Here is a 25,562-nt window from a genome sequence, read left to right on the forward strand (position 1 = left end):
GTAGGTTGAAAATGACAGGACTACACTTTTATTTTAAAAAAAGTGAGGGAAATTTGGTTTTTCAATGATTTCCATAGTGAGATCATACTGTTGGCTTTAAATAGCTCTAATTAGCTTAAATTCAACAATGTTTGATGTCTCCAATGTCTCTAAACCTGTGCCAACAGTAAGGTATTTATAGTAGGTAATATAGTATCTAAACAGCACAGTTTAATTTCTGTAAATTAAAAAATACAGTAAAGGCCTGAATATTTGGATTATAGAAATACATGCTGCAACAGTGAACTGACAACAGACTCTGCTGTTATTTAATTATTATCATTTTACAGTTACTTTACGATTACCACTTCCGATTAAGATTCCTGAGCACTGGATCTGTGGCTTGATGTTTTGGTAAATTCACTGGCTGGGTAGCTATGCTACTTCAATAGGTATCTGTTCATAATCTTCTCAGTTATTGTGTTATAGTGTCTAAACATTTCATCAATAAGGCACCTTTTGATTGTCCCTACATTGTTCTTACAGGTAATCCGAACTTTGATTATCCATCCATCCATTTTCTAAGCTGCTTCTCCGTCAGGGTCGCGGGGGGGGTGCTGGAGCCTATCCCAGCAGTCTTCGGGCGGAAGGCAGGATACACCCTGGACAGGTCGCCAGTCCATCAAAGGGCAGACAGACAGACACAGACAGTCACTCACACCCAGGGGTAATTTAGCACGTCCAATTGGCCTGACTGCATGTCTTTGGACTGTGGGAGGAAACCGGAGAACCCGGAGGAAACCCACGCAGACACGGGGAGAACACGTAGACTCCACACAGAGAGGACCCCGGTCGCCCGGCCGGGGAATCAAACCCAGGTCCTCCTTGCTGTGAGGCGACAGCGCCACCCACCACGCCACCGTGCCGCCCAACTTTGATTATATTTGAATAAAAAGAAGCAGTGTAAACTTACTAACATCTGAAAATGCTTCAATTTTGGGACATTTTGTGTCCAGGAATGGATTTCCTTTTTAACCATAGCAGTACCGTTTTGCAGCACTTGAAATGTTTGAACATCATTCAGCACTTCTTCTTTTTTTGGTGCTATTACTGAAATCTTCATCTTCCGTGATCATGTGCTTCAGCTCAACAGCCATCCGCTTTGAAGACAAACTACCTTCCAAAGGACCCAAATGAATTCCTATCACACGTTATCACTTACAATTCATCTTTATTGAAAGTTCGAACTTCATCAGCTGCAAAGTGTCTTTGGTGTCAGTGGATGTCACAGTAAAGTTGTCAGGAAAAATATCCACACTTCTTCTTTAACTGACTCAAAGTGTACAAAGAATATGTAAAACAACATGAATACTAATCATCAGGTATGTTAATAAAAAGCAAGTAACTCTTCAATGGTTCTTGTTATTGGGTTTAAAAATAGGAAGGTGGGAAAGTTTGGATACAGAAACTTCCGTACTTTTTAATGAAGTTAAAATGAAAGACTGAGGCGAGCTGCTGGAGCATTTTATTCACCACAAATGCAAAATGTAGTAAAAAAATAACAACAGAACTGGCACAGCCTGCATGTTTAATATAAACTGCACAAGTTCAGTGGCACTAACTTGGCCTACCAAGCTAACAGCAGAAGACTGACTACACAAGAGATGTCCAGTCCGTCTCAGCCTCGCTATGAAATGAGGAACAGAGATGCTGCTAGCTTAGAACGGTAGGAGTAACTTCCTGGACACTTCGGTGGAGATAATATACAGGTGCACTCAACTAGTGGACAGTTTACACCCTTTATTACTGACAGAGTAATAACGTGTGCAGATTACAGGAGTGCTTCTGTGTATTAGCTGTGCTTTAAAGATAAAAGTGCCTGGAAGTTACTGATAAATAGCAAGTTATTCTTGTACACCCCCCCTTAAAAGGAGCAGTCAGGCCATAGTTGTATGTGCACCACTTTGGTAGCGTGAGTTGCTTTTGCACTGTCTTTTTTTTTCATTTTATTTTTGATTTTTTATTAATTTTTTTTTTTTTGTTTATTTTTTTGAGCAAGCATATTAAATTGAAACAAGCATTCAAAAGTGTCTCTTACTGTATTTTGTGAATATTTCTTTAACGGCTCCTGAAATTCTATTTCACAAAGAAGCATTGAATTCACATTGTTCTCTAGACCAAGAGGAAAAGCAGTTAAGGACACAGTTTAATATAGCCTTCCCTTTTGTTCTTTAAAAAACACCTGGTCTATGCTATTGGCTCAAAGTTAAAAAGGAAAGAAGGTCAGATTGTTTCATTTTTCCTTCTGGTTGTTTTCATAAAACAATTTTAAATCATTGGAATCTGATATGGGCTTCATCTGCAGCTCAGAAATACCAACATGATTGCACTGAATGTCCAACGGGGGAGTGTTGACAACATTGACAAAATGAGCTCTGTAGTACTGAGCGTCAGTCATCCATTTAGATCCATCGGTTTGGTTCTATCACTTGTGGTAGCCTGTGCGGGAAGCAGCAGTATAAATAAGCACCTTAGAAGAGAATGAGCGGACTTGTGTCCACACATCATTCATTTGAAGCACTGGCTCAGCATTATGTGAAAACGAGTCGTACCTCCAGCTTGTTATGCAAATGAAATGTAATCCTGAAAAAACAAACAAACAAACAAACAAAAAAGCTGTGCTGAAATATATCAAACTAATTAGTACAGGAATTTCTACCTTGTCCAGTCAAGTTCAAAGCCACAATCAGAGATTTTAGGTCAGTGACAAGCTGGTCACCCTTGCACTGAATAGTAAAGATGGATTTGGGAGTGTTTTGCACTCCAAAATACAGTTGCAAAGCTCATAGCCTGAGTCCCGAAAGCCATTAGGCTTTTGTTTTTTTCAAGGCACAGGATGATTTCCCATTGCTATTGTAAACTCTGGAGTCTGAGGTATGGCAGTTGTACTTGGCACTTCAAACGTTTTACAGGTGTATCTCCCCAAGAGTTTTGCAAACACATATGGCTTTTTAAATCCCTGAGTGTGGCTTTAAAGTTGATCACATATTTTTAGTTTTTTGCTATCAATACTTGAGATTTGACTTAGTCCAGAGATGTAGCTCACATCCTCAGCCTTGATCAAAACCATTTTGATGTGATGTAGGAATTTATGTTGTCAGATCAAATTGTAGTGTGTCTAAACAAAATAAACAGAAATATGATACGTTTCCATGTTTGACCTTTGGCCAAGATTTGACAGGATCAGTAAAAACTTTTGTGTAGTGGGAGAAACGTGAACATGGTTATGTCCTGTTTTCACTGTAAAAGGTTGAAAAAAGCCTATCCAGTTACTTTTTCTGGACTGTCCTTTTTCTTACAGCTGCTTCTCAACAACCTTTGGAATTTGGTGCAATCTATAAGCATTTTCCAGCAGAAACATTATAGCCATTTGTCTTTACTGAAAAAAGCAAATGACTGTATGTAGGATGTTAATCTGAAGAAACTACCACGGGGGCATGACATCATCATATTCTGCCTCGGTCCTCCACCACAGGACGTTCTCTTTCTAATTTTAAATATGGCAGCAAACGGGCCCTCTCCTCATTCAATGGGGTGAGAGTCCAGAGATGAGATGGGTCCAGCCTATCAGACTTTTTTTTCTTTTTTTTAGCTGTTCTCTCAGACTCCTTACTGGGTTTGGTGGGAGAGGACAGCTCGATGGCGTTCTGCTGAGCAGGCATGTTGGACCCCTTTTCTTTTTGTGGCTGGGGATCAGTGTCCCCCTCCACTGTGGTTCTCTCCACTCATCCAGTCCAGGGCTATGAAGGTTAAGCTCATGGACATGAAGATGAAACCCAAAGCTGAGAAGCAGGCAGCCTGGAAAAGGGGCGAGACAAGGGGGCACTTCTCAGAGACTCATTGCAGAAATGTATTCAGACAGAATGACTCATTCACTGATGCGTTTACAGGAATCATCCGGTACCCACCTGGATTTTCGGTCTTGAGTTCATTGGTTCCTGGTCTTTCGGAACAATGCGGATATAGAACAGCCCCGGGAGAATGAAGATCAAACTTGGTGCAGAGGTTGCCCCTGAAGATAAAGAACACAGTACAGAAAACCACTTATTGAATCTAAGTCCTACAATAGTGGTTTCTGCTTTGAATTGCACACTGAGTTCTGTTATTTACTAATGCTGTTATACCTACCAATGATTCCAAAGATGTCTCGGATGTTCGGCACAAAGATGACAAGCAGGTTGACGAGAAAGAGGAGGCACAGAGCAATGCAGATGTGACGAACCCAATGGAAAGGCTTCTCAGGGAACAGCAGCTGCAGCAGAGCTCGACGAATCTGAATAAAAAGAATCAAATTGACATTCATATTTGATTCATTTACCACTGGACAGAAACTATGACTTCAATTACTTAGATGCTTTATACACCCACCAATAACTGGATTATGATTATTAAATATTCATTTTAAGAGTGTAGCTGCACAAACTTTCAGTATGCAGGGAGGAATATTGTACTATATATGAACAATTCTACTGAACTGGTTCAAACCACGGTCACACAGTAAAAAATCTATTAGAAAAAATTAAGCACTGATACCTTAGATATTTCCGAGATTATGTTATGATCTATTTCAACCCCAGACATCAATTGAAATAGTAATAAGCTAAACATATGCAAAACCATTATTTATTGGGTATTTTCCACTGGGACGTGGCTTTCCCAAGTAAAGAATAATACTTGTTTTTTTTTTTTTAAATTGGTTTCTTTTTAAGATCTCCTTTGTTGATTGATTTGAGTTGAAAGACTTAGATTTATTATAAAAATGTAAAAAAAAAGTTCCAAAATTACTGTCCGACATTTTAATGTCACTACACAAACACAAAGAGTTTTAGTCCGTAGGCAGATCCTTATTTTAACCATACCCCTTATGTATTCATACCTTAGATATTTCAAGGATTATGTTATCATCTATAAATATAAATTAAATTAATTTCAGATTTAAAAAAAAAAGACGGCAACAGGCACCCTGTTGTAAAAGAGGGCTTATTTTCTTTGCAAACAGATAATAATAAAATATAACACAACAAAAAACAGACATTTCTTATGACCCATTACTACAAGAAAGGGGAACGCACAATGTTTAAGTAGCAGGTTATTTAAGGGCCCTAAACTGATGTAAACCCATTTAAAAAGGCTCTCTGCTACCAAGCCAAATCCACTTTTATGGTTTAAAGAATTTCTACATATTGTCAAGATTCTCTATCAATGAAAGATTTGTCCTAGAACTGTTTGTCAAAGCATCCAAACGTTTAAGTATGTAACATGATTCAAAAGTCTTTACCACTGTCTGTCATTACAGCCTCAAGACCGAAGACTGACAGAAGAGAGTGTTCTTACTGGGAAAAGCACCACAGGAACGGTCAGTGTGACGGCCACCAGCACTGCCAGTCGGACACACAGGATTAGAGTGTCCAGCGGGTCCACTTTACTGTAGGTGTGCAGCAGCTCCGCCTCTGTATTAACTGCTCAGATCAAACAAGAGAAAAAGCTCATGTTGAAAGTCCTGAAAACAAGAAATGGCCAAACAATTCACTACTATGAAACCTACTTTGTGGTCCCTGTATACGAATATATTTCATGTAATAAACGGCACCCATCACTGACTCCTCAGATAAAGCAGACTTACCGTAGAAGGTGAGGTATCCAAAGATGGCAGTGAGCAGATACATTACAAACATGGCCAAGATGGACACATTGGCAATGGCCTGCATGCGTCTCTTAGTGGGGCTGTCAAAAGACCAAAGAACAGCTATAAATAAAGGTTCCTTTGCCATCTTAATAGTTTTCTGTTGGAAAATCGAAGAATGTTATTGCACACCAGAAACTAGCGTTGTTTCACAAATAATCCAACTTTTTCCCCCAAAATGATAAAGTACAGTACGTGGATCATTTTACCAAAGTGGTTCAAAGTCAGAGTTCAAATACATTTTGCATTGTAGCTGACTTACACTTTAAGTTCAAACATGTTTACTTTGAATGACCATGTACCTTAATCATGTTTATTTTATTAAAAATAATAAATGAGCAGTCCAGTTTGTACCAAAACAATTACTATCATAAGTTTACCAGAAGTTTCAGTACAAAAAAACTCAAAAACTCAAAAACACTAGTCAGGACAGTTGTACACACATAAAATCATAATTTATAAGAAAACACAAAAAGTTCACATAATTGCATAATTGAATGTTCTAATTAACATTATCTTAACGTTACACATTGATTTTAAGAATGGGACCTAACTGCACACTGCATGTTGAACTGGCCATGAGGCACCTTAAAAGCTCTAAAATGCAGGGGTATCGCTAAAATAAGGATCTGTCTATGGAATAAAACTCTTGAGTAGTTGAGCATTGTTTGAGTAGTGACATAAAAAGGTGGGACAGTAATTTTGGAACATTTTTTTATTACAATTCAAATCATTCAACCAAGAAGATCTCAAAAAGAAAACAATGAAAAAATACTTAAAAAGGTTTTTAGAGTTAGAACTTGGGAAAGCCACCTCCCAGTGGAAAATATATTACTTATTTATTACTATTTCAGTTGATGTCTGGGGTTTAAATAGATCATAACATAATTCTTGAAATATCTAAGGCATGAATAGTTTTTTACTGCGTGACCGTGGTTTGAAGTAATTCAGTATTATTGTTCATGTATAGTACAATATTTCTAGCTGCATAATGAAATGTTCTGCAACTACACTCCAGAACCTCTTTAGGATTTCTAAGTTAAATGGATTGATCAAATGATGGCTCTTTGTTAAATAACCATGTTTGTACATGAGATGTGTTTGAAAATACCCTTTCCGAGTTTAAGAACCTCCACATAATGTAGTTTCTACCAATTGAAGGTTTTTCCTAGAACTGTACGTTTAAACTAAGAGCCATCGATAAACCTTTATTTTTCAGATTGTAATATAATGTTATATACACCAGTAAATGGCACTTGCTAAGACTCTGTGACAGTGTGTGGTCCTGAACATACTTGCGTAGCTCAGTGTAGATTGGCAGCACTTCAGGGTGGCACACAAAAGCAAAGGCCAAGATGGGAACCGTGTAGGCCGTCTGCAAGCCAAATAGAGAGTAACTAAAATTAGGTCTAGTCTCCCGAGGCGGTCGTGACTTATAGCACAGTCTCCACTGAGGAGGTGATGGACAGCTTCCACACTGTCGCCATAATCAGGCCACCAGTTGCTTGGTAATGTGACACCAGCCTGGATGCCCTGAACCTCTGCCATCTCAGATCACCTTTTCTGAAAATACTGTAAATAGCCTCTAACTTTACTGAGATGAGTCATAATGATATCCTCCACTGGAAGAGGAGGGGAGAAAGTGTGTTGTTGTGCTGACCTGCTGGTTGATGGTGAAGTATTTGCCCTCACATTCTCCATCTATAGAGGCATTGACCGTGGTGTAATTACTGAATGCCTCCAGTGGACACGGGATGCTGAACTTCTTATAGATGACCTAGAGCAGAGCGTGAGAGACAAAGGCATATTGTGAGAAGTTGTGCAAAACTCCTTTACTCTGTAATTGAAACATTGAGAACTATTTCCTGTTCCTTTTTTTCTGTATTTCTGTGGGCGTAAAAGCACCTAGGTCACATGTTTCTGTTATGATGAGACACTAGACATGAAGATGTCATTTTCTTAAAACAACAGATATCACATTGATTACTAGTATTCTTACAAGTATGTTTGTTTCATAAGTTTTGAATAAAAATATATTTAAATATGCAAATTAGATATTATCTTTATTCATATGTATACATTTGACGACACTGATTTGTTATTGTTAATTTTTTTTGCTTAAAATATACTTTGTACTGTTATTAAAAAATATTTTCAGGTCATTTTGTAGTAAATAGCCCAGCAAATATCCAGCTATGAGCATCATATTAGGAAATCCTTTGTTAAAATTCTTCAGAATACGTTTAGAAATGGATATACCAAATTTCATGAACTCTAGAAACTGCTGATTTTTAGAAAAACAGATGCAAGATTTGGCCTCAGAACAGCATTACCCAGTGAGATCTCAGAAAAGGTAACGTTTGTGAGAATGCTATTTTTACTAAAATAGAAATAGACATATCTGTACATATTCTAGTTACATTCTACAGAAAACAAGATGCAGCACGCCTGTGCCAAGTGTGGTCGAAGCTAAGCTGCTTTTGGAAAATACAGTTAGATGGAAGTTGATGCAGTTCGACAAAACACACTGAAATAAACTTTGTTTTTACATGTTTGCGATACATTTTGTGATAGTTTTAAAGACATGCATTACACTTTAGACGTAAATTATCGAGAAATCTGAAAAACGATGGGCTTGACAGGACCAAAATCATAAGTTCTGCCTGTAGTGTCTTGCTTTAATGGATGGATTCGTGATCTCTAAATGTTTCTAGAGAGAAATGTGGTTTCTTGTAGTATCTTTTTCTCTCTGTTACTCACCGAGATGAGGAAAAATACCATGCATGTCAGAGAAAAACCACTGGTGTAGCCCAGATACCCTACAAACACACAAATTCACCATTAACTGCAATAATGTGTAAACACGTGTGATCAAACTGTCTCGTTCATCAGGGTACAAACAATGCTCAAAGGTACAGCTGTGGTTTTAAGGTCCATTGAGGTCCATTGTGTACCTTAAATAAGTTTTTTGAAGTTTTTCCCAGTGGAAAAGTGTATATTAAAACAGACAGACAGACAGACAGACAGACAGACAGACAGACAGATAGATAGATAGACAGACAGATAGATAGATAGATAGATAGATAGATAGATAGATAGATAGATAGATAGATAGATAGATAGATAGATAGATAGATAGATAGATAGATAGATAGATAGATAGATAGATAGATTACAACTCCTTCCTGTTCCTTCTATTCCCACTGCACTGTGTCAAGGTCAGCACACCTAATCATATAGTAACTGAACACGTGAAGTTTTTGCAGCCCTACAAAACCTTTCATGTGACTCTGTGATCACTCCACAGGCTCCAAGTCACTGCAAGAATCAAATTAAAGTCAATCTGATCTTTGCATTCCAAGCCTCCGAAGGTATAGCTCCCGTTGAGCTCCAATCTGCGGCTCAGAATTACACCCTGCACGACAACTCTGATCTTCAACCGCAGGACGTCTGGCAGCCCCTTCCACAGGAACAAAGCAGGTTCTTAGGGTGAGATCCTGCAGCTTTGCTGTTCCCATGTCAGCCTATGCTGCTCACTCATTCTGCTTCTGATCTTTTACATTTTAAAGGATTAGTTCAGCAAAAAATCACATTTACACAATTCCCTCTTTTCTCCAGCTATATTACCTAAATGCAGTCAAGATGTCTTATTTTTTGTCTCCAAGCTGAATGTAGCTAACAAGTAACATCTTTCTGTCCTGCCATGTATATATATTGTATACACACACACCACACAGATGACATAGATGGCATAGAATAGGGAAGAATATGGTAAACGTCATATGTGATTAATGTGATGGAAAAAACATAATTATAAAAGAACATACCAAGCTGCCTCATCAGAGCAAGTGGTAGAATAATACAGAAGGACACGATGATGATCAGGTAGTTGCCATTGAGGAACCATTGCCTAGATACAGATAAGACCATTGAGAATTCAACCACACTTCATACAGTAAAGCTGTTTCTCTGAGTGGTCAACATAGTATTTTTATGGTGATTTGGATAGATGTCAAAATTGGGTGCAGTAAATCAACAACTCTAAAATTCTGCACCCAATATACTGAGCACTATCAGCTTCGATCTAGAGGTACGTAACAGCTGCCTCAACTGATCTGGCAGACATTTGCTTGATTCTTGGGAAAATGACAATTCTGAGAGTAGAAACCATAAAAACTGTTCTCTCTTACCCGCTGCTGTGCTGAAGGCCCAGAAAGGCCTGAATGACCAAAGGTAACTCGTATTTCACAATGAAGAGGTAGCTGGACATTGCTGAGAAAGAGGAGAGAGAGCATTATTCGAGGGCATTACAACACAACAGAGATCTTTGAAAATTGATGTGATTGTAAACACATAATGAACCCAATGTACAAAAAACAAAAAAACATTACTTTTACAATTAGTGTTGAGTGTTTAGTGTTCTTTCAGTGTCTATTTAAATTCACACTTTCCCTGTTTACCGTCTATTGAATATTATTGTTACACGATGGGGTCTGAGAGTAAAGCAAATTCGGTTCACTGTAAGTCCTGCACATATTGCAGTATTGACAATAAAGCTGACTTGACCTGCGTGTAAATTTCATGATGAATGGACTAAAGTAGAATAAAGTAAAGTCCTCCTGTAAAGTTACCATTTTGAAGATATATATATATATATATATATGTGTGTGTGTACATATTCAGAAACATGTTGGATGTTTGTATGTATATTATATATATATATATATAATATACTTCAGCAAAAACTTGCCAATTTTAAATGATAGTGTAATAATGAACCACAGTCTTTTACATTTATATTGTAAAAGTAAAGTACATAAATTAACAGAGACATATATAACAGGTTAACCTAGACCTTAGTAAAAGTGTTATCAATGGTGCTCTAACTTTTAATGTGCAAATATCTAAATTTCTAAATTTCTCTGCCAGGAGAAAAAGGGGCCAGGAGGGGATGTTATGCAACATGACCGTGCCGTATGAGGCCCAGCCTGTGTCCGTTTAGCCTTCACCATGCATCAAACCTACAAATGGTAATTGTTTAGATATTATAAATAGACGGATATCACAGTCAATCACTGGGGTCTACTTTTATATAATTAACAGTAAGGTAATTAAAGAGATATTCATACATGTATATAGAGTGCATGGACTGGGGAGTGAATGATCCTCTGATCAACAGAGTGAAGATCTGTTAGTCAGCATGTGACAGTGATCTGCTTCACTTACTTACCTCCGATGTTGTGCATTGTTATGACAACCGCTGCCAGTATTTTTCCTGGGTGTCCGAACGCTCGGTTGCCAAGCTGCTCATATGCACGGATACCTGGTCACAGAGCAAAATAGTCAGCAGCAGAGAACCCGCTGTGTGAGACTTGTTAGTTAAACAACACCCTGAGACATGACCAATGATTTCTTTCTTTAATTCTGTCTTACCTACAACTCCAGCACTTCTCAGGAGGAGATGGACAGAGTATGATGAAAGAATAGCGATGCATGTCAACAAGAACCTGCAGAAAACACACAAATAAGAGTATTTACCACAGCACAAGAGAAAAGCTAAAGTCTGTCATATGAGCTCTGTTGAGGTGATGCTGTGGATTTGGTGACTTTGGAAACGACACACAGTCATATGCAAAAGTTTGAGCAACTCTGGTTGCTGATTGCAAAAATACGTACTCAGAGAAAACAGTCCACATTTTATTACACAGTTCCTCTTTATAGGACTGTATGCAATGGTGTTTTGTGTTGTTTCCAAATATTATTTTGTGTATGTACTTGTGAGCTCTTCTCTAGTGTGTAATCAGACCACTACACTTCTCAAACAGGGAGGTCTATGGGTTCTTTGCCAGGTGCACAGCTATATTTAATGCTGAAATTTGATTTGTGAACCTCATGCTTCTTGCAGCTCAATCACCTCACATCTCACGCTTTCATGATGGCATGATGGTCAGTCTGGTTAACCTCAAATGCCTGGAATAGAATGCACATTTAAACTGCTGTGAGTAAATGTGTGGCACTGTTGTGTTCATTGTGGACCAAAAGTGAAGTATATGCTAGAAGGTGCTGCTGGAAACCCGTAGAGCAGCAACTAAAGTTAACCACTTCTTGCATAAACACTTCACATCCTGCCACTATGCAGAGGGTCAGAGAGTGCACCTCAGCTGCAAACAAGCATAGGAAGTGACTGCCGTTTCCTATAGTTGCTCTAAATGCATAGCTCGAGTTCACATAACATAACAGCCTCTGTTGTAGCACAGGTAAAAATGTCATTAAGACCCTTTAGTAGTGAGGGTCTTCCACTAGGCACCGCTTTCATTTTTCACTTCTTGGCTTGTTTTGTCCCTGAATTCCATATGTGACCAATATTATGCACCAAGAACATTCAGTTGACTTTTACATCGACATGTTTAACATGAATAAGAATTAAACACGCTTTGTTTTTGTAACTGTGCCTTTAAGGCTGATATATGTAAATGGTCTCTGTTCTGATTGTCCTAATAACTTTAGGACAATAACATGAAAGGGCTAAACTGCTGTAGGTGGGTATATGTACCTATTCTTGTGATGTCACAAAAACAATAAATTCAAATCAGTCCATTTTAGCATTTTAGTTTCTACATATTTTCCAAAGAAAATCATGCACCTCCAAAGTATTAACTTTATAAGAGAAGGCAAAAACATTCTTTACTTTTAATGCAGGTTAATGTATGTGTAATGTGTAATGTATGTATTATTAATTAATGTAATTAATGTAATGTGTAATGTATGTATTATTAATTAATGTAATTAATGTAATGTGTAATGTATATATTATTAATTAATATAATTAATGTAATGTGTAATGTATGTATTATTAATTAATGTAATGTGTAATGTATATATTATTAATTAATATAATTAATGTAATGTGTAATGTATGTATTATTAATTAATGTAATGTGTAATGTATGTATTATTAATTAATATAATTAATGTAATGTGTAATGTATGTATTATTAATTAATGTAATGTGTAATGTATGTATTATTCCAAGTGATTTTGGAGAATCTGTATTAGACTATTCATCATTTCATTTTTATCACAATGTAAAGAACAGCTCCACAAATGATATAGAAGAATAAAAATGGACAAAAATGGAGGCGTTTTTCTTTGGACAGAGACAATATGAACTCTGTGGACTGGGATGAGACTGGGATGGTTCATTCTGTAACGTACAATATTTGCAGTCTTTTTCAAATGTTAATTTTAGAGCTACAGTGATGATGACTGTGCTGGTTGGGGTTTTGTTTACATTCTACACAGCACAGTTCACGTTGCTATACATTTTACAGTACAGTTAATTGTACTGTAATTCACACACACCGAAACAGCTGGAGAATATCTTTTACTTAATACCATATTGTGTGTTTAAAAAAAATGAAGATGTTTTATTATGATAAGTTTTAAGTTGTAATATAGAAAGAATATTCTGAACATGTATATTTCCATGTACCATACAGTTTTACAGAAAGTGCTGCTTCTATGAATTATTGCAGTTCAAATGCATGAATGATAAGCAAATATTGTTGTTTTCTGCTGATTTGCATTCTATAAAATTCAGAACAACCAGATGTGCACATCTGCAGGGTTTTGATACTGTGCTGACATGAATTAACTGATGATCCAGTGTGAAATACTCACAGGAAGAGAACGATACCAGTGTTGGACATGGCATACGCCAGGCCCAGAATTCCACTGCCCATGATGGCGTTACTGAGGTTAAACACAGACATCCCGAACGATGTCTTCCCTTCAAACTGCCAGAGACACAGAGAGAGGATCAGAGTGTCAGTGACTGTAACAGAATTACAGTACAATAACATACGGTGAGAATAAAGGCGCTCTGCAATTAAACTAAAAATACATTTAAATTTAAATAATTGATGGGTGGGTCCAAAGTCTGAGACCTCTAATTATATTGCATTAATTTCTTACTTAATACAAAGAATTTTTATGGAAGTTATATTATCCGCAAAACAATTTGAATGAAAAGTAGAATCTTTGAATGTTTATGAATATGAATTTTAAAATTTCTCAGTATTTGGTGTGTTCCCTTTTGGTTTAATGCCACTGTGCACTTGAGCTTCTGATCAGCAGATCAATTCCACACAAGAGTCATCTGAACACGTGTTTCAATAGAAGGAATAAGACACATGTACAAAGGACTTAATCCATCTTACTTATTTGAACTTTTCTTTGTTTAAAATCTTTCAGATTTTCAACTTTGTTGTTTATTTCCAGGTTTAAGTGAAAAAATCCCAAACTGTCAATGTGTTCTCAGCCTTTCGGACCTCACTATATATTAAACATGTTTTCAAAAATAAAAATGAAAAATAAGTATATTATACTATGATTTCAAATACAGTATGATGATTTTTTTGCACTTACATCTGTAAACTGAGGTGCTTTTTTTCCATTGCTTTTATGTGGCAAAAATTCCTCTTGTTCTGGTGACAATCTGCAAGTTTATAAAATTGAAAGTTAAAGAAAACATTCATTTCAAATGGTCATTAAATTATTCTATTATTCTTTATTCCTCATTTTGTCCTCAGGCACAGAGGGAATGAACTTGCATCTACATTTTGTGTTTTATTTTCCCGTTGAAGTCTGCTTATAACATTTGTGTGGTTTTACGTACTAAAACAGTCATAATTCGTTTTCACATGACATTTTCCAACCTGTATTTATTCCTCACAATTAAACAGCCTGTTTTTGTTTCTGTGTCTGTAAGATGGACATATGCAAATGAGCTCTGTCCTTATTGTCTGCCCTCTTTTGTGTCTCCCAAAAGCTGAAATACCCCTTATAGCTTCTGTATGAAACCTTCAGCTAAACTCCTGAAGGCAGAATAGGGGGAATTACTTGTAAATGTACAGACTGGAAGGTTAATGGTACATTTTGAAACTTTAACAATGTGTTATTTACAACATGTTACTTAAAATTCCTTTGTTTCATGAAAGAAAAGGCGATTCGTTTTTCCGGGGGCTTTAAATGTTAACGTTACTTAGTGTAGGTTGCTAAGCAGTTGTTCATTTGATGTATGTGTGTGTAAGGCATAAAACACCTAATGCATGAAATGCATTACTGTACTTATATATATCACAGCTGGCAAAATGCTACACCCCGTGTTGCTGCATGTCAGCTCTTTTTTTGCCCCAATAAAACATCTGGATTTAGTTTATGCTTAACACTTTACAGACGGTGTAATCCTTTAAATGATGTGCATGCAATGTGCTCTGAGCATGACATTGCTACAGTCATGACATACAGTCATGTGCCAAAACACAGCTGGTCAAATTATGTTTTGTTTGCCTACAGTGAAACAAATATGATCATTTTTTTGCAAATTGTAGAGGATAATTTCTATTTTTATGCTGACTATAGCACATAAAAATGAATGCATATAAGCAACACAATATATGTATTTGCAAAAAAATATATGCGATATAAAATGCTACTTAACTTTTGCACAGACCTCATTTTATGTTCTACTTTTTCCCAATGTGTGAAATTTAGCAAAGGAGCAATAATTGTGTGTTCAAATGTACAGAAGTGTGTTCTCTACAGAGGATGTGGTAACTTATTTTTACATGGATTTTAAATGATGTGATTTGATGAATTATGCTGAATATAACCAGCGACATGAGCTAACAAGTTAAAAAAGTATTTTAGCTCCAGGTTGACTTAAGTAATACAGCATCGTCACAAAAGTTCGTGAAATGTTGTAACGTAACAAAACCCAAGTCTTATTATTTTGAGGTCTGTGCATTTCTTTACTTCAGTGCTGAAGGACTGTTGTACTTTGCATCCCAGTAGCATAATAATTAATTAACATGAACTTTAAGTAAGTGATAACAGGCTAAACTGGACACTTACCCATCCTCCAGAGGCTGAAAGTCATGGTGGTGTCCGTTTGACAGTTTCTGAAGTTCCATCTTTTTAAAACCTTTTTTAAAGTGTATTTTTGTAGAGAAGGAAAGGAAGTGTTGTTGTATGTCGTAAAAGCTCTCTTTAGTGTCGATCTGAAAGGCAAAACCACAAAACAGTACACATGATTCATTTATTTCCCATTTCAGTTCAAATATCATATTAATAGTACCGTCTAACCCTCAGAGGCAGCGTAACAAAAGATTAAGATTAAGTGACCCTTATTAGTCCCACAACGGAGAAATTCCACCTCTGCATTTAATCCATCCGTGAAGTGAACCACCACATACACACTAGTGAACACACACACACACACTAGGGGGCAGTGAGCACACTTGCCCGGAGCGGTGGGCAGCCCAATCCGCAACGCCCGGGGAGCAGGTGTCTTGCTTGCACCTCAGTCATGTGCTGTCGGCCCTGGGGATCGAACCGGCGACCTTCCGGTCACGAGGCTGGATCCCTAACCTCCAGCCCACGACTGCCCCCAAGTATGGTGTCATTTTATATCAGCTCCAAGAAACAAGAGGAAAAAGTTCTGCTGAAGGTCTGGATTCTAAAGTACTACATTTGTGTTCTTAAGCAGAAGAAGAGATTTATTTCAGTTGAATGAAAATGTTTTGTGTACAGCAATATTTACATAGTGCTCAATTAGGGATTTACATTTAAATAGTATAGCAAGACGTCTAATAATTACAAAGCTTTCCATCCTTTTTTCCATGTACAGTTTTGAATGTTTGAACACCTCTCGGTAATTGACGTGTTTGTTCATTTTCTAAGTGAAAATAAGTTAACACATTCTTTTTCTCCATTTTTTTGCATTTAGTGCACAATTTCTGCTTACTTTAATATATTGAAATAATATAAATATGCAATGCATCATAACATTTGCAAAGGCCAATATATGTATAAACAATAACAATAACTGTGCACTACAGGGTGATTTATTCCAGGTGGTTTGATTTTAGCCTAAATATATTTGTAGAGAGAAAAAAGAAAAAGGCCAGAAAAAAAAGGTCCAGCTGTCTACCTAAGATAAGCTGTTCCCAGGAGAAAAGTACATATTTGTACCTTTTCATAATCTAATGTTTAAAAACAGAACAATAAAAGTCTGGGGACAACATACAACCTAATGTATATAAATTCAGTGGAATATGGCATGAATTATATTCCATAACTAAATAACTGAGGACATACCCTTGAGGGTACCACCCCTCTGACAAGAAGGATGCTTCCCAGTGACAGTTTTGTACCGTTTATTGAAAGTGTACATGCAGAGCATTGCAAGGCAAAATAGTATGGAAATCTTTTTTTTTTCTGATTTTCCACTATTTTTAACATTATCAACATACCAAAATATTTCAAATGTACATATATACTCAGAAGACGTGTGGGCTGAACGGTCTTCTTAGATAGCAAATTGATATTTGTGAATTTCCCTTTAAAATATGCTGTAGTGTGTTCTTCGTAGAGAACGTGTGAACTTTCACTTCAACTTTCAAATCAACAAAACATTATTTGACCAGTGGAGCCAAAACCCCAAAACCCTCTTAACTTGAACGTGGCTCACTATAGACGTTCACTTTCTTCTGAAACAAATGGAAGCTCATTGTTAAAAAGCTGTGGGCCCATGTGCTTTTCTAACTCTCCAAGACTGATTGGTGCATGTTTCAGGACAGGAAGCGAGCATGGCTCTCAACCTATCTGTAATGCCAGTGTTGCATTGAGCTGCACTTCACTAGCGATCTCAACACATCATCTGCTTACTCTGTAATAGTTGCTCCAGTATGTGCATTATTTAAGGCATGGGGCCCATCAAAGCACAGCATGTGAGGCCCTACTCAGCGTTTCGTTTTTAGCACAAGTGATAAAAATCAGGACAAAGGCAACACGTGCTGCCACATGCTAAATACAGCTAGCTACTGTAGGACTTTCGCGGGATACAGTCTCACCACATGGCTGTACATGGAACCTTCAATGGGTCCACAGTTTTCCTAGTATTTCATTGTATTCCCTGAGGTTCACTTATGGCCTTTGTTGGTTTTATGTAACAAACCAGTCAATTTTTTGTGCCAACCACTCTTCATCCCATAGACAGGCTGTTTTAGTTATATATATATATTTATATATAAAAAACTATATATATTTTTACATTTGTTACACTCTTGTTAAAACTCTGTCTTTTCTGGAATTCTGTGAAGCTGCTTTGTGACAACATCCGTTGTAAAAAGCACGACAAATAAATTTGATTTGATTTGATTTCCTCCACTGCTCATCCACCTTGAGAGAAGCCAGTTGAGGTGGTTCAGGCATCTGGTAAGGATGGCCTTTGGACGCCTCTCTAGGGAGGTGTTCCAGACATGTCCGATGGGGAGGAGACCCTGGGGAAGATCCAGGACACGTTGGAGGGATTATATCTCTCAACTGTCTTGGGAACGCCTTGGTATCCCTCCGGAAGAGCTGGAGGAGGTGGTGGGGGAGAGGGTGGCCTGGGCCTCTTTGCTTAGGCTGCTGCCCCCACGACCCGGACCCGGATAAGCGGTTGAGGATGGAGATATATATATATATATATATATATATATATATATATATATATATATATATATATATATATGCAGTACCGTGCAAAAGTTTTAGGCATCTAAGCAAATTTTTAAACAATTTACCTCAGCAGTGAGTTTATCACAATATATATTAGAATAGCACTGACTGGTCAAACCAGGAGTTGCTTTTTAACTAAATATAATACTGGGCTTGTATATACACACACACACACACACACACACACACACACACACACACACACTATATTTCCAAAAGTATTCGCTCGTCTGGCTTACACATATGAACTTGAGTGACGTCCCATTCTTAATCCATAGGGTTTAATATGATGTCGGCCCACACTTTGCAGCTATAACAGCTTCCACTCTTCTGGGAAGGCTTTCCGCAAGGTTTAGGAGTGTGTTTATGGGAATTTTTGACTTGCTCATCCATGTCTTTATGGACCTTTCTTTGTGCACTGATGCTCAGTTATGTTGGAACTGTTCCCACAAAGTTGGGAACGTGAAATTGCCCAAAATCTCTTGGTGCTGAAGCTTTAAGAGTTCCTTTCACTGGAACTAAGGGGCCGAGCCCAACTCCTGAAAAACAACCCCACACCATGATCCCCCCTCCACCAAACTTTACACTCGGCACAATGCAGTCAGACAAGTACGGTTCTCCTTGCAACCACCAAACTGAGACTCGTCTATCGGATTGCCAGACGAAGAAGTGTGATTCATCACTTCAGAGAACTCGTCTCCACTGCTCTAGAGTCCCATGCCCACTTTACACCACTGCATTCCACGCTTTGCATTGCGCTTGGTGATGTAAGGCTTGGATGCAGCTGCTCGGCCATGGAAACCCATTCAATGAAGCTCTCTACGCTGTTCTTGAGCTGATCTGAAGGCCACATGAAGTTTGGAGGTCTGTAGTGATTGACTCTGCAGAAAGTCGGTGACCTCTGCGCACTATGCCCCTCAGCATCCACTGACCCGCTCTGTCATTTTACGTGGCCGACCACTTCATGGCTGAGCTGCTGTCGTTCCCAATCGCTTCCACTTTGTTATAATCCCACTGACAGTGGACTGTGGAATATTTAGTAGTGAGGAAATTTCATGACTGGACTTGCTGCACAGGTGGCGTCCGATCACGGTACCACGCTGGAATTCACTGAGCTCCTGAGAGCGACCCATTCTTTCACTAATGTCTGTAGAAGCAGTCTGCAGGCCTAGGGGCTCGGCTTTATACACCTGTGGCCATGGAAATGTCCTGGTTCTTGTGACATCACAAAAACAACAGATTAAAAATGGACTGTTTTGCTGCCTAATAGCCATATACAAATTGTGAAGTGAATCATCATCTTTTGTCCCTTCCAAGTTTCAGTGTCAAAAAGAAGTTCAACATTGTGAGGCATGATGGGCTTCATATGCAAATTAAAAATATAGACTTTCAGAGCCCGTGACCCTGACGGAGAAGCGGCTTAGAAAGTGGATGGATGGATGGACTTTCAGAGCTCAGCAGCAGTGTTTACGCTCTTTGTCATTCAAATGCTGTTTGGCAGTCTGTATTGGAAATGTAAGGTTTTTACACACAGGTCTTCTTCCATGCTGATAAGTCCTTAATACAAGACAGGTGTGAGTGCAGCTCTTCAAATGTTCAAACAGTGAGCAGTGCTGGTTGGTAAGTGGAAAAAGTAGAAAAGCCACTTTAAGGCACTGACGGTTGTTTATGCTGCTGTTCCTATGGCGCTTTTCCCTGAGGGGAACACATCAATCCCTTAGCATTGGCACATGGGGCGTCCCTGAAAAATATTGATTTAAACGTCTGCAGAAGGTCACTATATTTCACACTGGTCAGAGTGCCGTCATCACATTATTCATTAACTCAACAGGGCAAAAACAAACACTGACCGCTGACTTGCTGGAATAACAAAAAAATGAAGACGATTTAATTATGTGTGTATGTGAATTATTACACAGGCCCTCAAAACACGAGAAAAAAAGTGTAGACAATATTCCCTATCCCTCCGTCCCTCCACAGGGTCAACAAATATTTTCATTTTGGATGAAAATATAAACAAACATCTCTGTCTGGGCAGTAGCAGGACACTGAGAAAAGCTGTGAGAAAACTCGACAGAGCACATCACTGTTTGATATGAAATTCACACTCGCATGCAGACCAGCATTTTTCCAGGTACTGGAAGTTGGATACGTGGCTCTGAAGGCTGGAGAAGCTTGGAGAGCATCCAGCAGGGGCTGCCAGCTGCAACACCCACACTACCTTCTGATCTTAGGCCTTGTAGACTGACGTCCAGCAAGCTTGATAAGATTTGTTTTAGCAACATGCCAATAACACGTGGCCTTTCGCATGCATGTCTTTCCGTTGGCAAGAATGAATATGATACACTGTGAATCAAAAGTATGGGGACACTCTGTGAACCCTGCAAATATCTTGTTAGCATAAAACTAAGCAACAAGCCAAGAAAGGCCATGATACTGTGATTTTATCATCAGTAAGGGGAGTTATTAGGCAAAACTTAGAGCATTGTGCCTAAAGTCCTCCTACTCAAGGTAAATTCACTGTTGCTTATTCTATTAATAAAACGGCAACAACACAAATATGATAAAATACCCACATTTTCAATTGAATATTTAAGTAAAATTACTAATAAGCAGAATTCTATTCTTCTGCCAAGTAATGTAGTTTTTTTAAAGCACATGTGTCAAGCTCCAGTCCACGTGGGCCAAAACCTGCAGACGTAAGCACGTTGCCTCATTAAACACACCTGATTCAGCTCATCAGTTAATTAGCAAGGCCTTCGTAAACTGAATCCAGAGCGTAAACACTAATCTCCACAGTACTTTGGCCCATAAGGTCCCCAGTTTGACATGCCTGGTTCGGAGGACTCTTGTGGCCAAGCAACCGAGACTACTGAAGAGGAAAATAACTTTTTTTTAATGTATCTGTTATGTCATAATAAAAGTTTTTAATGCAGAATTTTCCCCATTTATATCACGTTTTCACACACACAGTTACCACTGAAATTGCCTTTAGAGTCTCAATATGATTTCCTTCATGTGTTAGCATCAAGCTAACAGGACCACGCATTCATTTTCCCACAGGAAACAAGAAACACACGCATTTGGAGTGTTTGAAACACTCAGGAAACATCTTTGCTCTTTATATTCAAGATTTACAGTGAATCGTAATAAAAGCTTCCGTTCAAATCTCAAGGCTATTGGCACTGAGTATAAAGGAAGAAGCGGTTTAAGCTGCTAGAAAAATCAGCGTGAACCAGCAAACCTGGTCACTGGCAAAACCAGCAATGTTTTGAATGCTGGCATGCTGGTCAGCAGAGCAGCAATGGAAGTTATAATGCTAATCACCAGCATTATAACTGGATGCTGGTATGCTGATCGACCAGCCTGACCATGTTGGATGACTAGCTAAACCTGCACCAGTCCAGCACCACACCAGCACAGACCAGCTTAGACCAGCATGGAATTCAATGCTATTTTTCAGCAGGAATACTGTTTACTATGTTTAGCCTGTTAAGCCTGCTCTCTTTTAGTCTGTTCATTCTCAAGAAACAAAAGTTATCAGTTCACAGTTTATACTAAACCGAGTTCTTACTTCATCTGCCAGCGCACTTGGTGGTCCACGTGCACAGCATAACAGTCCATTCACAGTCCATTTTTATTGACTTGGGGCACTAATACAGAATTCAAGTAGGGGTGTGCTTTTACAACAGCTCCAAATGTGGCTCAGCCAATCAGATTTCAGTACTAGATGTATCTGTTCTATAACAGCTAGTTGTGAATGCTCAGCATGTTCATCAAAGTGTCTTCTTTGCTATGAAGAGCAGGTTTTACCTGCATAATGATTTGACTGTTTTCTTTTCCAAACTATTGTTAAAAACGTCGATCTGGGAAAAAAAAAGAAAACCTGAACGATTACAGATAATGACTTAATGACTATTCCATATGGGTTTTAAATGCAGCAGCACATGTTTAATGAATATAAATATATCAAGGGAATAATACACCCCGCATAGATATCAGGTTCAGCTATAAAAATATGTGATTTATGGCTCACACTCACTAGAACAGTTGCCATGGCATCAGCAAACATTTGAAAAGTAATGGAGAAATATGATACTGCTGGTCAAAGAAACTGCAGACTAAAGATCTTTCACGATTTGGACACATTTTCAAAACATAAGGTCTGTGTCTACATCAATATTAGGTTAAATCACAATAATATGTGATCTATTACCAAAACACATAAAACGCTTACATATATTTATAGTGACTCTCACTTTAAACCAGGATTTTTATTCAGTACATCATGTTCACCTAGTCCAAAAAAAACGTGACACATGCTTCATTTGAGTTAAATTATTACCAGTGAGGTCATCCTAAAAAATGACTTGAGCTGAGACTGGTGGAGGTGGAGGTGGAGGTGGAGACACATGTTTGTTAATTTGAAACCAGGTGGATATTATTACGGAGGGGCCCATTTGCTAGCTAATTTAGAATCTACAAACCAGGTAAATTACATGTTCTTTTACAGTGTAGTCTGTAAATAATTGGACAGTAACAATATAATTGTTCTTGTTTTAGCTCTGTGCTCCAGAAGAAAAGAATGAGGTTGCATAAATGTAAATAGTATTAACCCTTTTATCCACCATTTTCATGGTTCCCTCATTTCAAAGGGTCATAATTGAACATATTCATAACTGTAAAGTTCTATATACATATGGCTAAGCTACCCACATGAGCGGCCCCTGTTCATGCCTCGTTTTTTCAGTTCCTGCATATTTTGTGAGCTTTTCAGTCTTGCCTTCAGTCAGTGAAATGCGTGCTCAATGGGATTCGAGTCTTATGACTGCTTTGGCCAGCATTCCACATTTTAACCCTGGGAAAACTCTATAGTGGCTTCAGCAGTATGTTTTGGATCATTGCTCTGTTGCATGGTGAAGTAGATCTGAGCAGCTTAGAACTGTGGGGAATTCCACAGAATTTTTCCAAATTTCTGATGAAATCATTCAGAGTCAGAATTCTTCACTGTGGTGGTGATGGGATCCAGATGTCTGAAGAGTTTAACACCTTTAAGCTATTACGTGAAATGGTTACTGAAAAGGCAAAATAGTCCACAAAGAAAAAAAAAATATATATATATATATTTTTTTTTAAATCAGATTTATCACTATTTTGTTATTATCAATATTACATATGAATCTCATAAATATCATGAGCCCTGAGTCTGTACATTACTGTATAATGAACCACTTCACATCAAAACACTCTAAATGACTCTATTTACATCTTAACAATTGAATTCTATAGAAATCTAGAAAAAGCAGGTGGAAGTCACCTTTGAGATGCTTCTGTTCGTGATTCATTGTACAGCTGTCAGTAGTCATATCATCAGTAAAGAGCTGAGTGGAATTCATGCATGTTCAGACCATCATGTTTGGGTTATTTTATTTTTTCCCTCATGATTTCTGGTTCAGGTTCATTTTCTTCTCCTATGCCTGTAAGACTTTGTCCCAGCACTCTGTAGATGTTTTAACTCTTTAGCAAGCTTCTTGAGGCAAACTAATAGATCACATCCTGTGGTAATCTCTCACCTCATGCTGATATTTTCTTCTAGTCGTTGCCACATGTATGCCTTTATCCTGGATAGTGTTCTTAGATTGTTTCTCATGAGTAAAAGTATTCGTGATGGATTCTGTGGTTCTGGCTTCTGTGGTTCTGGCTTCTTAGCGATGCATCAAACAGTCGATTTTAATACCTAATATTGATTTCTGATTGAGCCAATATATGATGGCAGGCTTTACTAGCATTGCCACTGCTGTAATGAAACAGCAGATTGCAGATGGAAAGGCCATATCTAGTATCAACTCTAGACTTTTTGTTGGCCCTATTGAGCATAAACCTATGATATAATGACCCACAGCTGGCCAAGAAACAACAATTTACTAATGAGTCCCCTGAAATGGAGGAACTTTCAGCATTGCTGTGTCCACTGTTTGTCCTTATTTCAGCTCTTATTCTTTTGGGGAGACTTGCTTTCAGGTTTTCAAAGAAACCTACAGGAATCCAAAGTTCAGTCTTAGATGTTGGTTGCAGTTTCTGAATACACAATCCAGGTAATCTCATTCACTGATGTTGAGGTCTGCTCTCTGAGATAGTCAGTCCATTGTTCAGAGAACACCAGCAGCTTCTTTGCCATGACATCTACACATCCTTTCAGACTTATACTGTTGAGTGGAAGAACGAACAGAAACAGACCTGAAGCGAAAATAGAGACTGATTCTCTTGTATCTCTCAAACACAAAGCACTGTTATCTGATAGTGGCAGTTCTGGTGGTTTATCAGGGCTTGCATGGTTACTGGACTCACTTTTTTTACTTGTTTTAATCATTTTGTTGAACTCCAGTTGTGATAAATTTCTTTTTTTTTGTTGTTTTCAACTTATGCAAGTGGTTATATTTATCTAAGAACAAGCATTGTGTGCTTTACTGCAGCTACAAGAGGCTGTGTTGTCACACATGAGACAGCACTACACAACTTTTCCTGGACAAAGTTTCACTCTAAACAAATCAAATTAAAGATAACGGACCCTAGAGTTTCACCGCATTATGCAACGTTAAGTTTACCCAAGTTTGCCCAGTTTTTGGAATCAAGGCCGTACGACTTTCAAAAATTTCTCATATTGTTTTTTAAACTCCAGTTTTAGCAACTTCTGTTTTTTTGTTTGTTTTCCATTTATACAAGCAGATTATTTTATATCAAATCTTTTTCTCAGAAATATCTTCTAAAAAATTAATAACGTACTCAATGGCAATTTTGACCTGAAACAAAATAAATGAAGGGAGGTCATTGACTTTTACACAATACTGTATATGCATTGCACCAAAATATCTGCGATAGGCAACAATCTTGAACGTTTTTAATGTCTGAAGAACAAGGAGATACTGAAACCACAACTCTTTTTTCTGTATCACTTCCACCTCTCAGTGAACCTTATAAATAAATCTCAAATTACAAATTTGTCAGCCACAAAATCGGCTGCTCTTCCATTCACCAAGACTTTTAACCCAGGAGGAGTGGTGAGAAAGGAAAAAATTGAAGCTTTTCTGATGCAACACTACCCTTGTTCTCTCACACCCTCCTCCCAAAGACCAAATGATTGAGTACAAAAAGAAGCCAGCCCAAACCAGTGATCTCCTGAGGAAACTTAGCCCCAGCTCAGTTCACAGCATAGACGGCACTGGACGTGACAGTGTGTTGTAACCCCACGAGCCTCTGCGTTCGATTCAGAACGTAC

General features: G+C 38.0%; 1 protein-coding gene across 1 annotated transcript in view; it reads right to left on the minus strand.

Moving 5' to 3' along the window:
• Nucleotides 1-1,193: 1,193 nt before the first annotated feature.
• The window catches only part of slc38a5b (solute carrier family 38 member 5b), a 27,778-nt gene continuing 3,409 nt past the window's right edge, over nt 1,194-25,562 (minus strand). The window contains exons 2-16 of the mRNA XM_017722420.1: nt 15,638-15,783; nt 14,150-14,219; nt 13,403-13,518; nt 11,156-11,229; nt 10,953-11,045; nt 9,913-9,994; nt 9,550-9,632; nt 8,483-8,541; nt 7,383-7,499; nt 7,018-7,097; nt 5,663-5,763; nt 5,374-5,498; nt 4,168-4,312; nt 3,948-4,051; nt 1,194-3,837 (exon numbers count right to left, since the gene is read on the minus strand). Coding sequence (XP_017577909.1) covers nt 3,733-3,837; nt 3,948-4,051; nt 4,168-4,312; nt 5,374-5,498; nt 5,663-5,763; nt 7,018-7,097; nt 7,383-7,499; nt 8,483-8,541; nt 9,550-9,632; nt 9,913-9,994; nt 10,953-11,045; nt 11,156-11,229; nt 13,403-13,518; nt 14,150-14,219; nt 15,638-15,783 — 1,500 coding nt within the window. The 3' untranslated portion in view covers nt 1,194-3,732. The remainder of the gene's footprint in view (nt 3,838-3,947; nt 4,052-4,167; nt 4,313-5,373; nt 5,499-5,662; nt 5,764-7,017; nt 7,098-7,382; nt 7,500-8,482; nt 8,542-9,549; nt 9,633-9,912; nt 9,995-10,952; nt 11,046-11,155; nt 11,230-13,402; nt 13,519-14,149; nt 14,220-15,637; nt 15,784-25,562) is intronic.

The sequence above is a fragment of the Pygocentrus nattereri genome, chromosome 28 (genome assembly GCF_015220715.1).
Source record: "Pygocentrus nattereri isolate fPygNat1 chromosome 28, fPygNat1.pri, whole genome shotgun sequence".
In the NCBI taxonomy this organism is placed as follows: domain Eukaryota; kingdom Metazoa; phylum Chordata; class Actinopteri; order Characiformes; family Serrasalmidae; genus Pygocentrus; species Pygocentrus nattereri.